The sequence below is a fragment of the Vombatus ursinus genome, unplaced genomic scaffold (assembly GCF_900497805.2).
Source record: "Vombatus ursinus unplaced genomic scaffold, bare-nosed wombat genome assembly UNPS02014786.1, whole genome shotgun sequence".
NCBI classification, from domain to species: Eukaryota; Metazoa; Chordata; class Mammalia; order Diprotodontia; family Vombatidae; genus Vombatus; species Vombatus ursinus.
In genome coordinates, this window is record NW_020954564.1 from 14,609,525 (window position 1) to 14,623,195 (window position 13,671).

Consider the following 13,671-nt stretch of genomic DNA (forward strand, 5'->3'; position numbering starts at 1 on the left):
TAAAACAGCTTTTTGCAATTCCTTTAATATGCTCTTAAGGAAGAAAAGGTGGAGGACAATTGGGTAAATTTATTTATTTTAACAAAATGGTCTTTTCTATTCAGAATTATCTCTTCTGGGGTTATCAACATGCATTTTTAAATGCTGGCCTGTTATATCAGTATACTTAGGAAGGTATAAAATATATAGAATATAGCATTGGCATTCCTTAAGTTTTCAAACACTGGGGAAGAAGATTCAGAATAGCCATAAAAGCAAATGGAAAATAGTATGGTGAAAAAAAAACTAACAGTTTAAGATCTAACTTCCAGGAACAATGCCTAAAATGTTTCTTCACAAATTCTCTACAATCTCACTTTGAAAATGGTATAATACGGGGCAGGAAGGTGGTGCAATGGATGGAGGAATGGCCCTTGAGTTAGGAGGACCTGAGTTCAAATGTAGCCTCCATCATTTACTAGCTGTATGAACCTGGGCAAATCACTTAACCCCAATTGCCTCTCCCCACTAAAAAAAAAAATGGTATAGTATTGTAAGGGGCCTAATTATAAATTTGCATTCATGAGCTTGGACCCAGAAATCCCCAATGTCTTTTACTCTTTCTGTGTAAGACCAGTTACTATCTTAGCATATAAACCATGTCCAGTAAATGAAGACAAAATTCCTAACTTAAAATTAGTCCCCACATCAAAAATAGTTTTAAGGAACTGTATCTGGCTTTTACAACAGACATGATGTAATATATCTATAGGAAAAACAGAACCTACTATGCAAACATCTTGTATTTTAAAAATGTCACTGCTTATTAAACTGATAAAATAACAAAAAAAAGATATATGAAATTTTAAAATGATATTTCAATCAAGTGTTCAGGTAACATTGTCAAGTAGAAATGGAAACACTAATAAATTCAGTATTATACAACAATTTAAAAATGAAAATAATCATAATAATCAAAATCATATAAACATGTTTCATCTATACAGTTTCAAAGAAAATGTTTCAATAATGCAGAAAATCAGTCCTACTTAATTTAAAATGTTTTTATTTTCCTAAAGATATTTTCCCCATAATTTTTCTTATTACTCTTTTCGTTGCTTCTCAGTAGGTGACTGATTTTATTTACATACACACGTGCACATGCGTGTGCATGCACACACACACACACACACACACACACAGAGCCTTCCCCATCCTACAATAGTTTTATGCGTACAAACCCTAATGAGGCCAGGAGACATTATGATTTTCAGGTTTTTAACTCAAATGCAGGTGAAAAGGAAACAAAAATCACAGTATTTGGGAGGAAATGGGGAGATAGCACCTACATTTACAAAGTACCAGTTTATAAAAGTACAGAAAACTATAATTAGAAAAGACAGACTTGTTTTTCGAAGGGTATAGATTTCAAATCTGTGTTCTACTAAATGCACAAAATAAGAACTGATATTCCAACTTTTGGGCCAAGAAATATATCACAATTGAAATTACCAGCCTATTTACCCAGTATTTTTTGTAGCTACTGTCCTCAAACTAAAACCCATACAGAAGGTATACTATTTTCATGAAGCTAAATAAAACAACACCCACTCTTTTGGTATCCAATTGCAATGACTTACTTTTTCTTACAGAAAAAAAATGTGAATTAAACACTACTGATACTTGCACTAATTTGCAGGCATGTCAAATTCTAAAATTCCTTTAAGAAAAACTGCTAAGTATTTGAATCTTCACTTTCAATTGTATTCTATAACTGAAAATGTTACAAAATTTTGAACTGTTCTGTCAGTACAGCAAAAAAATCAAGGACGACAACTTGGGAAACAAATTTTATCTCAATCAAGAAAAGAGGGTTGATTGATGTTTTATTTTGCAAAAAGTATTAGTTTAATTTCTGCAGTGAAAGCACCCCAAATGCAAAACAAATATTGAGCATCTCTTGAACTATTCCATGCAAATATGCGTGCTATCTAAAGATGGTGGTATATTCCAAATAACTCAACACTGCAAGTCCAACTGTATTCCAAGGCCTAAAATGAGTATAAGCTCACAAAGCTATTCATTATTCTTGCTGGAGTCTTATTCTTTTCCTCTTCAGTTCCTGCTAGTTATCAAGAGCAGTATATAGAATACTACACACTTAACACTCGGGGGACCCTGTTTCAACTCTCGGTTTGTCATCCAAATGAAGGTACAAACACCTTCATAGAGAAACTAACTTTTACACTGATTCTTTGTTATCATTGGAGACTAGCATGGTTTCACCTAAACACCCCTAATACCAACTTAAAATTGGTACTCAATTGCTATTTTTGCTCTAATCAGAAGGATTTACAATGAAAAATGCCAAGATGGGTATGCCCAACAAACACACTGCTTCAGAACAAGTAGCCTGGTGAAATTGCAGCTCACCTACCTTAAGTACTTTTTTCTAGGGCTCCCTCAAGGAGAGCAGAAGCCTGAAGATAGCAAATGCCCTTTTCCCTGCCTCACAAAGACACACACAGGTAAAAAACAAACCACAGGAATGAAGAAAAAATTAAATCCACTATCAGGTTTCAGTGCAGTTGGGAAATAATTTTTTCTTTTTTAAAAGACAGGTGACCTTTCATATTCATCTATTCATCTCGGTTTATGATAAAATCACATGTCATCCACACTCCCATAATTAGTCTCTAATGGGTAACCTACTAAGTGCAAAGTGATACCCTACACCAGATCAAGAAATAAGAGACTAATACAGTACCAGCAAGTGCCTCCATTTAAGAAATGAATCTTCATTTCATATACCCAGTCTCCATAGGTTTATTTCACAAATTTATCAACAACTTAAATGAGAATTTCTGATGATTTCCAAACTGTGAAAGACTGGCTTTCTTGCTGAGATTGTCAGGTTCTAATTTTAATTCCCAAATTATTGACCCAAACACAAGCCCCTCAAAATAGAGGCTCTTGAAAGGGATACAGCCACAGCCTATATGAGAACAGCATGGATGATGCCACTCTGATGTCCTCAATGAACGAAATAAATTCATGCCACAATAGCCATGTTGTATATAATATACACATACTGTGTCATTTCATACCAATGTATTTACAAATATATACACATATACATACATGTACACACACAAGATTGCATCAAGCATCACAAAAATATATATACGTATATACCATTACAAGAAAAAGGATCTTAAAATAAATAAAGGCAACCATAGAACCACAGTCCCTCAAAAAGATACTGCTTACTTTCCCAACACGTGAATGCACACACACACATACACACATACAAATACACTCAACATGCCATAACCAACTAATAGGAAAGCCCTAGTATCATTCCTATCAAAGTCAAAGTAACTTAGGTTCACCCTAAATCTGTTGTTGGAGCAATGGCAGGAACCAACTCCAGAGAAGTGCCATGCATCTCCAGCTATCACTGTCCTGCACTCATTATGCTTTCAAATCCTGGAACTGAGTTGGGCTACACAGAGTAAATGTTTATAAATTTCTGTTGAATTTAATGGAACACATCTCATTCTGATCAGTGTTGGCTGCATGCAACTTTGGTGCCAGTTCTCCCACGAGGAACTGTCAACACAATTTAATCCACTCTCTAAGGGCAATCAACTAGACAGAAAATAACTAACTCATAGTAAGCAAGGCATAACTCGTAGGGACAGATGTATGCCAGGAAGGAACTGGCTGAGAAAGTTCAATTACTGATCTATCCACAGGACCCACTCCAAACCAGGTGTGTTCCTTCCATTAGTGCAACACAAATACAGTATAATTCTAATCTATTTCAGGGAATAAAAACATAAGAAGAAAATGAGAAATGAATGAATCCTGTGACAGAGAAAGTGGTTGGGACTCAGGACTGCATGGTATTTTACAACTACAGTCTTTAAATTTTTCAGTTTCATAAAACTTATGGAAGGTACAGAAAGGTCAAATGTGCTGTGCTTTTTCAATTTTTAACTTCAAGTTCTTGGGAGTACCCCCTTCCTTTTAGGAAACACACTTCAAGAAGGAATTTAGCTCTGCTAAAAATAATCCATGCAATTTTAAGTATGTCATTTTAATCCTAAGTAAAAAAAAAAAACAAAATCGCACATGTGTGCTGAGTCTTCAGTTTCTCAATTTCACACAACTGTTTTTGAATAAGACAATGTTTTGTGCAATTGGACAAAAAAAACCCCTCATACATTCTAAAGCAAATGCCACAGCTAAAAACTGCTAAAAAAAAAAAAAACTTTTCAGAAAGACACTGTAGGAGTGTGTGGTCTAGTGGGAAAAATGCTGGGGTGATAGTAAGCATGTCCTAGGCTTTGGACCTAGCTCTATCACTAACCATGTTTGTGATTTTAGATGAGCATCAAAGACTCCAGGGTCCAGTTTCTTTACTTGGAAAACAGGAATAATACATATCTTATTTGCCTCAGAGTTAAGAGAATAAAATGGGATTACCAATTAATTGAAAATACCATACAAATGTCATTATTACTATAATTATTATGAAAATTAGTAGTAATAAAACTATTGTGCTTGAAATTTGCTTTGTGGAGCCCTGATTTAGTAGTTTTTAGTATGTTTCCATTCTTTTCACGATTCCTCTCAAGATCCATTTAGAGATTAACTATTACCAAGAGAAAACACAACTGCTACAAAGAAAAAAAGTATACCTTAACCCAAGGAGCAAAATTGTGCATCAGTCTTTGTTAGAACAAACATGCCAAGATAAAGCAGTTCTTATTGCTTGGTTATTGACCCTGGTTGGAGATTTCTAACACAACTGGGGCTTGAACTGCTTCTGGAGCATGAAAGGTAGTATGTATGGATTTAAATCACAAATACTTCCTCAGAAAATCACTCTCTTTTGAAACGAGGAACTAATGTCTTAGAATTACAGTGCTGGAAGAGACCTCAGGGAGCACCTAATACAACTCCATTTTAAAAAAGAAAAAAACTAAGGCCTGGGAGAAGTGACTGAAAAAGCTCAATGTGAGTCAATCATGGCAACCAAAAAAAAAAAAATGTTGCAATCTTTGGAGTGCATTGAAAGCAGCACAGTGTGCAGAATGATGTACTCTGCCTTGGCAGAGTGCATGTTTTGAGTTTGGGCACCACATTTTATGCAGGATATTGACAAACTGGAGTACAGCTAAAGGAGGGTGACTGGCATGGGGAGAGGATGTTAGAGCATGCTAGACGAAGATCTGAGTGACATCTAGCTTGGAGAAGAGACTTCTTGGGGGAACCTGATGGCCAGTCTTCAAGGGTTTAGTTTTGTTCCGGCCAACTTTACAGGGCATAACTAGGAGCATTAAATGGAAATTGTAGAGACAGATTTAGGCTTCATAGAAAGGAATACTTTCTAATAATAAGGGCAGTTCAAAAGCAGGATGAGTTGCCTCAGGAGGTAGTTGGCTCAGTGTTACCAGAGGTCTTCAAGTGAAAATCAGATCACTACTTGTTGGGGAAATTGTAGAGTAAATTCTTTTTCAGGTGTGGGTTGGTCTAGATGACTCTTGAGCTCCAAATCAGATTTTATGATTTGCTTCAAAGTTAACCAAAGGCCTGGCCCTGGCAGTCCAGGCTCCTGGCTCCGAGTCTAGTGTTCGTCATATACACACCACAGACAGAATACTGCTCTGGGTAGGCTGCCTTTCAAACCCTGCCAATATGGGAAATGTGTTAAGGATATCTGTGTCTCAAAAGCTGGTTTGTTTTTTAAAAATCACTGAATTGAGTTCAAGGAACCAATGCCATCCTGTTTCTAAGTTCACAGTGCCAGGCGAAAAGCATTACAAAATGGAATCAGTTACTGAAAAAAGTCATCATTGTCTGAGAAGGAAAAAGGATCCACTAAACACTGAATTCTTTCTTCAAAATAATTCATCTTTGCACATTTTAAAATGCTAAGGTTTCATAACTATTACCTAATCCTTCAATATTTCAAAGAAAAAACCAGCAAATTATAATTTCTATCTGAGGAATCTAAAACAGATTAACACAAACAAACTATGGCATGGCTCTAAACAAGGTGAATGAGACCAAAGTAAATTTTCCTTTAGGGCATAAGTAACAAAAATAATCACTTGATTTGTTTCTTTCTAGGCTGAGGGAGACAGCACTAGGTCTATCCAGATAATGATGTTAATAGGCATTTTGGCTGATAGATTTTCTGTCATATACTTGTAGACTTAGAATAGAGTACAATCAAAAGAATACAATAGGATAGCTCCATTCTATCCCTATGAGGGAAAAAAAGTTGATTCTTTGCTGGTGCCAATAGAAAAATAAACAGTACAACAGAAGAAAATCAAATTCTCTTTAACAACCTCCCCCCCCCAAAAAAAGCGTGTGTGTGTGTGGATACGAAAGATCCCATATATACCAAACATTAGTTTTCCCTCATCTGGTTTTTCTCCCTTCTTCCCTATCTCCAAAAGTAATGACAGCCTTATATTTGAAGCCATACAGATTCAGAGCAGGGCACAGACATGATTAAAACTTCAATCTTTTTCCATTTGCACCCTTGTGGCTAGAGATATCACAGATAAAAATTCAGTTTACAAATTTGGTCCTGTTAGTTAAAGAGTTTAAATTCACATTTTTCTGCTGATGTCAATGTACTATGGAGCCAATAAGCATGACATTTTGCTAGAGAGGGCTTGTTATTCAGATTGAAGTATTTTAGACATGGTTCTCAAATGATTGGCAATATGAGAAAGAGCTAGAAAATAAGACATACATACACGTGATGACAGAAAAAGATACATATAACTCTAATACACTGTCAGGTATCACCTCAAATTTTCAAGAAAAATTCAAACTCAGCAGCAAATCATGTACAGAAATCTAAAAATCTGAAAATATTTAAAGAAAGTGAATGATTAAAGGAGCCAAATTCATACAAACTCAAAGAATCAGCCTTTTTTTTCCCTCTTTAAATAATGATATTGAGTGAAAACAAGTGTTATGGAAGGGCTATGCTTTTGTTTTTCTTAGTATTGGTCTAAGTTGATTGGGTTCATCTTTGTGAATAATTCTATATTTTTCCAAATCCAGACTTTTCAGGATAAAATATCACTGTTGGATTTTTCTCATCATACAAAAATAAATGATTTATTCTTCTCTGGGTGAGAGTGGTCACTGAGTATGTGTTTGAATTTAGGACCAGTTGTTGGAACTGGGACTCTTCAACCCCTAAATAACAACAACAACAATAACAACAAAAACTTTCAGGGTTATTCTAGCTTTTAAAAGATCGCAAAGATTGGATTACAAAAGTTACCCTATCTGTCAGAAGAATATTATTTTGAGTTGTCTGTAAAATGGTGGTCCTAAATTTAAAAATAAAAATTTAATGCCACTATGTATCATCACATTAAAAAACTGCACCATTTAAAATCTGTGGCTAATGAAACACAGTTTCAACAAGAGTTCAATTAATAGTCATCTATAGTATTCTCAAAGAACACGTTTCGCACATCTAGGATGGACGCTAGCTCCAAAATGTGCTTCTGAAGATGAGGGTTTTCAACTGTTTCATCTCTTGGCAGCTGAGGATATGTTTCTGGATAATTTCGGGTTTCCTGCTAGACAAAGGAGAGGGGTAAAATTTTATGGTCTAATAAAGATAGATCATATACAAAAATTAATTAATATAAATGACTGCATTTCAGGCTTAGGACAATAAATTGTACCTCATCTTTCCATATATACAGGTAAATGTTCCTGATACTTATTATTTATTCATGCATGCATGCATTCATTCAGTATCTTTTCTGCCTCTACCATTTAACAAGGTACCAAGAGAGATACAAAGGTGAACAAGACAATCTCTTCAAAGTATTTATAATTTAGTAGGGGAGATATGACAAGTACCCAAATGATGATAATAATAATAATAATAATGATAATAATAATAATACATTGAAGAAAACAATTAGGTACCATTAAGAGCAGTATCAAGTGCTACAGGGATTCATAAGAAAACATAACATTTATTTATCTATCTATTTTTTTGGTTTTTGGTGAGGCAATCGGGGTTAAGTGACTTGCCCAGGGTCACATAGCTATTGCCCAGGGTCACAGAGCTAAGAGATAACATTTGAATGTCAGACTGAAGAGGTTGTATTTGAGCAAACTCTTGAAGGAAGGAGAGAATTTGAACAGAGTTGTTTGGTTGTGCTATAGTGCAGGAAAGTAGTAGGTGGCAAGACTGGAAACTGAAGATTGGGCTAGATCATGGACTACCTTAGATACCAGACTGAGGAGTTTGGGTTTTATTTTGTAGGCAATGGCAAGACATTGTATGTCCCTGGAGAAGGGAAATAACATGATCATAACTTTCCTTCAAAGAGTTTAAACTAGGTGAGCCATGCAAGATGGACTGAAGAAGTGAAAAACCACTCATGAAGCTACTGCAATATTCTATAGTATATAGTCCTAAAACTTGATAGAAAAGGCAGGACACTAGCCATAAAATTGTGGGAATCATCTTACTTAGAAATGCTTGTTGAATCGGGCAAAATACTGCCCAAGGAAAGAATGTACAGAGAGGAGAAAGAAGGGTTGATAATATTACCTTAAGGAAAGCCCCATTTACATGTCTTAAAAAGCCAGTGACTAGGATAGCAAGGGTGAAGAACCAGGAACTACAGTAATAAGCTGAACAAGTTTTAAAACTCTAATGTAATCGATATGAGCCTTGCCAACCCATACCAACACTGTGTTTAACAGTTAAAATTACAACGTTTGGAGGCAGTATACCTACAGTGTCATATAGTTTTTAGGTTCAACTGCTAATCTGCTATATAACAACTTGTTACACAGAAATTTGGCAAACTAAAAATATAGGATAAGTACCCTACAAAGAACTCTAAAGAACTTATTAATGGTTTTTAAGGCATCAAAGAGAGCTAGAGAGTCAATCAGTAGAACAACTTTATGATCATTACATAAAAGCTATACTCAGGGATTAAAAGGTGGTTGCAATCAAGCTGAATGGGTTCTGCAATATATTTTTATCAGGAAATCTATTAGAGACATTCCAACTACTGAGAGATCAATACTTTAAAAGATATGGTGTACCTGAACCCAGACCACACTGAAGGCCACCTACTCTACCTAGACGTAAGTCTAGTCCTGTCTACAAATGATACTGGGTTCTTTTAACATTTCAAATGCCACCAAAAAATGAAGATAAGATGTAGGAAAAGCTTTTGAGGCTGTGTGAATGTTTAGAAAAATGGTAAATAAAATTTATGAGGAGCAAGTACAAATATTTTCACATAGCTAAAAATAATTCAAATTAAAGTCAGAATAATGGAACTTCAGGTATCAGTTGTAATCCAAGAAAGGGATCCAGGAGACACTGTAGACCGTTTCCCAACTAATTGCATAGGCCAAAAAATTTTTATCTTGTCAGAAACAAAAACTCTTTTGGGTGATACTTAATATCTTGTTTTTCTGAACCTGTGATTTCATCTGTATAGGAAGTAATCCATGTGGAAACTCCCTCCACTAATGATCATCTTTAACTTATAATTTTAGAGAGTTGCCTAGGGCTCTGGGAGGTTAAGGGACTAGCCCATGGTCATTCAGCTAGTTTGTGCCAGAGGAAGGAATTGAACTGAGATTTTCTTGACTCCAATGCTGGCCTTCTATCTACTGCTGGCATACTGCCTCTCCAAAAGGGTACTGGAAACAAAATTGAAAAAATTAACTTTTTCTTATGTAAAACTACAGTCCAATCTCAACATCTCAAGAAAGCTAGAATTAGAAAACAAAAACCAAATGACTGAGTGAATAATGGTACTACTATATGAGGCTGGACTACAATGATTCAGTACTTTTCCATTTAAGCATAAAAAATTATGAACAATATGGATAAGGTAACTACAATCTTGTTCAAAAAACCTGAAATAAATGGTAATTCTCTGAAGCCTGGAGAGAAGTTTAGGACAAAAAAAAAAGGATACAGTTCACAAACTAGGCATAAATTTATGGAACCAATTACTACAAGAAGTAGTGAAAAATTTTAAATGTAAAATTTTTAAAAGGTTCAGCTGAATTCACAGATAACAGACACATAATAGGATACTAAGAAGAACCTAGGATGTTTTGAGGGTATGTCTCTAAATCTTTGAGGATGATATCAAGGGATTCAATCATGTTCTTCTATCATATCTTTGGTAGCAGAGACAGTGAATATAGCCAATTGTTCCCAGTCCAGGAAAGATCATGGACCAAGCTAGACCTATAAAAGAGCAAATAGATGACCTTAGAAAGTTTTGCAAAGTCAAGAGGGTGGAATGTTAGGAAAGCAGTATAGTGAGCTCCCTTCCACAATACTCTAAACAGATCTAAAAAACACAGCAGACAGAATTCTGATGGGGAAGTCCAGAAAAAGTCACAGTAATTCATTTATGCAGCCCAGCTCAACACAGGGAGACAGACAGGGAAGTCTGCAGACATTGGGGATGGGGTCAAGCCAGCAACACACAGCACACGGAGCATTCTGGTACCCAGGGAAAGGCTGCGCACCAGGGCAAGAGGAGGTCACAGACCCATACCAGGGTACTGCAACAGAGACAAGTGTGAACTAGTGACTTTTTCACCCACTACCCAGTTCTGGGTCACAGATTCAGAGAGTACTGAGAAAGGATCTGCACAAAGGGATATAAGCATTTTTGGGTAGGGAGGCCCTAGGTGGTGTACTATGAAAGGAGAAGGCTAAGAAGCAAGCAGTGTGGATCCCACCTGGGGCAGAGCTGATCCTTATTTCTAATATGTAGCCCAGACTGCATAAGAATAATAAGGCAGGAATTCCAAATTAAAAGAGAGCCTACAATTTTGCCATTCTGTTCCAATAGAGTTTTTTCAGTTGACTGACAGAGGCTGAATCCAGCAGCAGTATACTCTTGTTCAGATGCAGGTCATGAGCTAACAGAGCTCAAAGGGGGGGGGGGGGGGGGAAGGGGCAAGAGGTGGAGGGCAGCAATCAGACTTTGCCCTTGATCACACAAACTTTGGGAGCACTGAAAGCTTGCAAGCCTCCAGCCTGTCCCTAAAATTCTGGAATAACCCAACACTCAATAACCCAAGAATGCAACTACAGGAACAGCACTGGCCTTTCCTTCAGAAGTGCCAGGGTCTAACCCTGATATTAAATCTGATAGCCACGAAGTAAGCTGAAAGAATAGACAAAAAAAAAAAAGAATCCTCCCATAAAGAACTATTATGGTGGCAGGGATAATCAAGACACACACCTAGAAGAAAATGACTTCAAAACCTCTACAAGCAAAGCCTCAGGGAAAAACACAGTTTGGGCGCAAACTCAATTAGAATTCTTGAAAGTGATTATTAAAGAGTTTTTAAAAAGCTGAAAGAATGTTTTTATAAATGAAATGAGAGCACTTAAAGAAAAAACTAGAAAAGAAATGAAAGATATGGAGGAGAGAATTGGAATGTGAATTAAGAGCTTAGTACAAGAGGTACAAAACCTTACCCAAGCACCAAATTCCATGAAAATTAGAATGAACTAAATAGAAGACAAAGACTTCATGAGACAATATGAAATATTAATACAAAATAAAAAGAATGAAAAAAATAGAAGAAAATGTAAGGTATCTCAAAGCAAACATAACTGAATTAAAAAGCAGATTAAGGAGATAAAAAAATTAAGAATCATTTGACTATATGAATATCATGAACAAAAAAAAAGAACTGAGACATCCTGTTTCAAGAAATCTTTAAAAACAAAACTGCTTACGTATCTTAGAAACAGAGCGCAAAATGGAAACAGAAAGAATCCACTAGTCACCTCCTAAAAGAAATTCCCAAATGAAAACCCCTAAGAAAATCACAGATAAAATTCAAAAGGTCAAAGAAAAAATACTGCAAACAGAAAGAATTCGAGAACAGAAGAGCTACCATCAAGATCATACAATATTTTGCAGCCACCACTAAAGAAGAGGAGAACTTAGAAGACTGTATTTCAGAAGGCAAAGGATATGGGTTTACAGCCAAGAAGAACTTAGCCAGCAAAACTGAGTAGCTGGTTATCCCTTCCACATCGTGACTATCCCCATCACAGTTTGGATATATCATTGGTAAGCATAAGAAATTAAATGGGAATATTCTGGGAGTTTTGCAGAAGCTGCAGACAACACATGAAGGCTAGCAGACAACACAGAAAAAGTTTAGAAACTCAGAAATGCAAAAAATATATGTATAGTATTGTATAACAGCAACCCATATTTTACAACGAGGTACTGTAAACACCCCATAAAAGAAAAAATTCAGACTTCTTCTGTGGTATGAAGGGAGGGCCAAAAAATTTTACATGGATTTTCTAGATCATAGGGGCATTGCATCCCCAGCCTCCATGATGTAGAAGGGATAACTGCAATAAAGAAGGGAGAAAATGGACCTTTATTGATAGAGAGGACTTCCAAGAAATCCTGATGAAAAATACCAGAGCAGCAGAGAAACTTTTAAGTTTAAACAATGGAACAAAGAGAAACAGAAAAAGGTAGACATGAAACACAAATGAATAATGATAAAGGACTGAACAAGGATAAACTGCTTACATTCAAATATAGGAAAATGATATATGTGTTCCCTCAGAACCCTATCATTATCAGGGGTCATAGAGGCAATTCATGTAGGCCTGGCAGTGATTCTGTTATTTCTTAATGATCTTAAGAAAAGAATGAAAAGCAGGGGAAAAAGGAATACACTGGTGCAGGGGGTTGGGGCAAAGAGGAGGTTAGGAAAGGAAGGTTAGAGAAAATTATCCTTATATAATCAGTGTACAAAGACAGTCATCTATACAAAAAAGGAGGAGGGGGTGAGGGGTGTGGTAGACACTTGATCCTTACTCTCATCTGAACTGTTTGAAAAAAAGGAAGGAATACACACATGTAATTGGGCACAAAAATAAATTTCATTCCACAGAGAAATACAAAGCAAAGGGAAGAAGCAGGGAGAGAGAATTAAAGGAAAACTAGATTAAGGGAGGGATTAGTCTTTCTTTTTTTTTTTTTCCCTGTAAGGCAATCAGGGTTAAGTGACTTGCCTAGGGTCACACAGCTAGTAAGTTTCAAATGTCTGAAGTGCATTGGAACTCAGGTCCTCCTGACTCCAAGGCCGAAGCTTTATCTACTGCGCCACCTAGCTGCCCCTGAGGGATTAGTTCTAAGAAAAACTAAGAATGTTTAAAAATATTTACAGCTCTTTTTGAGGTGGGAAATAATGAAAATCTTACAGGTTGCCCATAAATTGGAGATCTGATGAACAAGTAATAGTATAAAAATGTGAAGGAATACTATTATAATGAACTCTTATCAGCATAATAATCAAACATGATTTCAGAAGACTAATAATAAAACATACTACCTACATCCTGATAGAGAGGCGAATGCAGAATGTGGAATCAGACAAACATTTTTGGGATATGGTCAATGTGTAAATTTGTTTGGATTGACTATTCACGTTTGTAATAGATTTTATTTCTCTTGTGTGAAAAGGCAGATTTTGAATGATTAAAACATTTTTTTTTCTTTTTTAAAAGGAAGTTTTAGTAGTACCCAATCTGGAACTATTTTAAAAATACATACATACATACACACACACACACACACACACACACACACA

General features: G+C 35.9%; 1 protein-coding gene across 2 annotated transcripts in view; it reads right to left on the reverse strand.

Annotated features, from left to right (window-relative positions):
* Window positions 1–4,065: 4,065 nt before the first annotated feature.
* The window catches only part of LOC114047357 (protein SCAI), a 211,957-nt gene continuing 202,351 nt past the window's right edge, over window positions 4,066–13,671 (reverse strand). The window contains exon 18 of one of the 2 annotated variants that reach the window (XM_027868168.1): window positions 4,066–7,601. In XM_027868168.1, coding sequence (XP_027723969.1) covers window positions 7,455–7,601 — 147 coding nt within the window. In that variant the 3' untranslated portion in view covers window positions 4,066–7,454. Of the gene's footprint in view, window positions 7,605–13,671 lie in introns of both variants that reach the window. The other variant, XM_027868167.1, reaches the window with a different exon arrangement.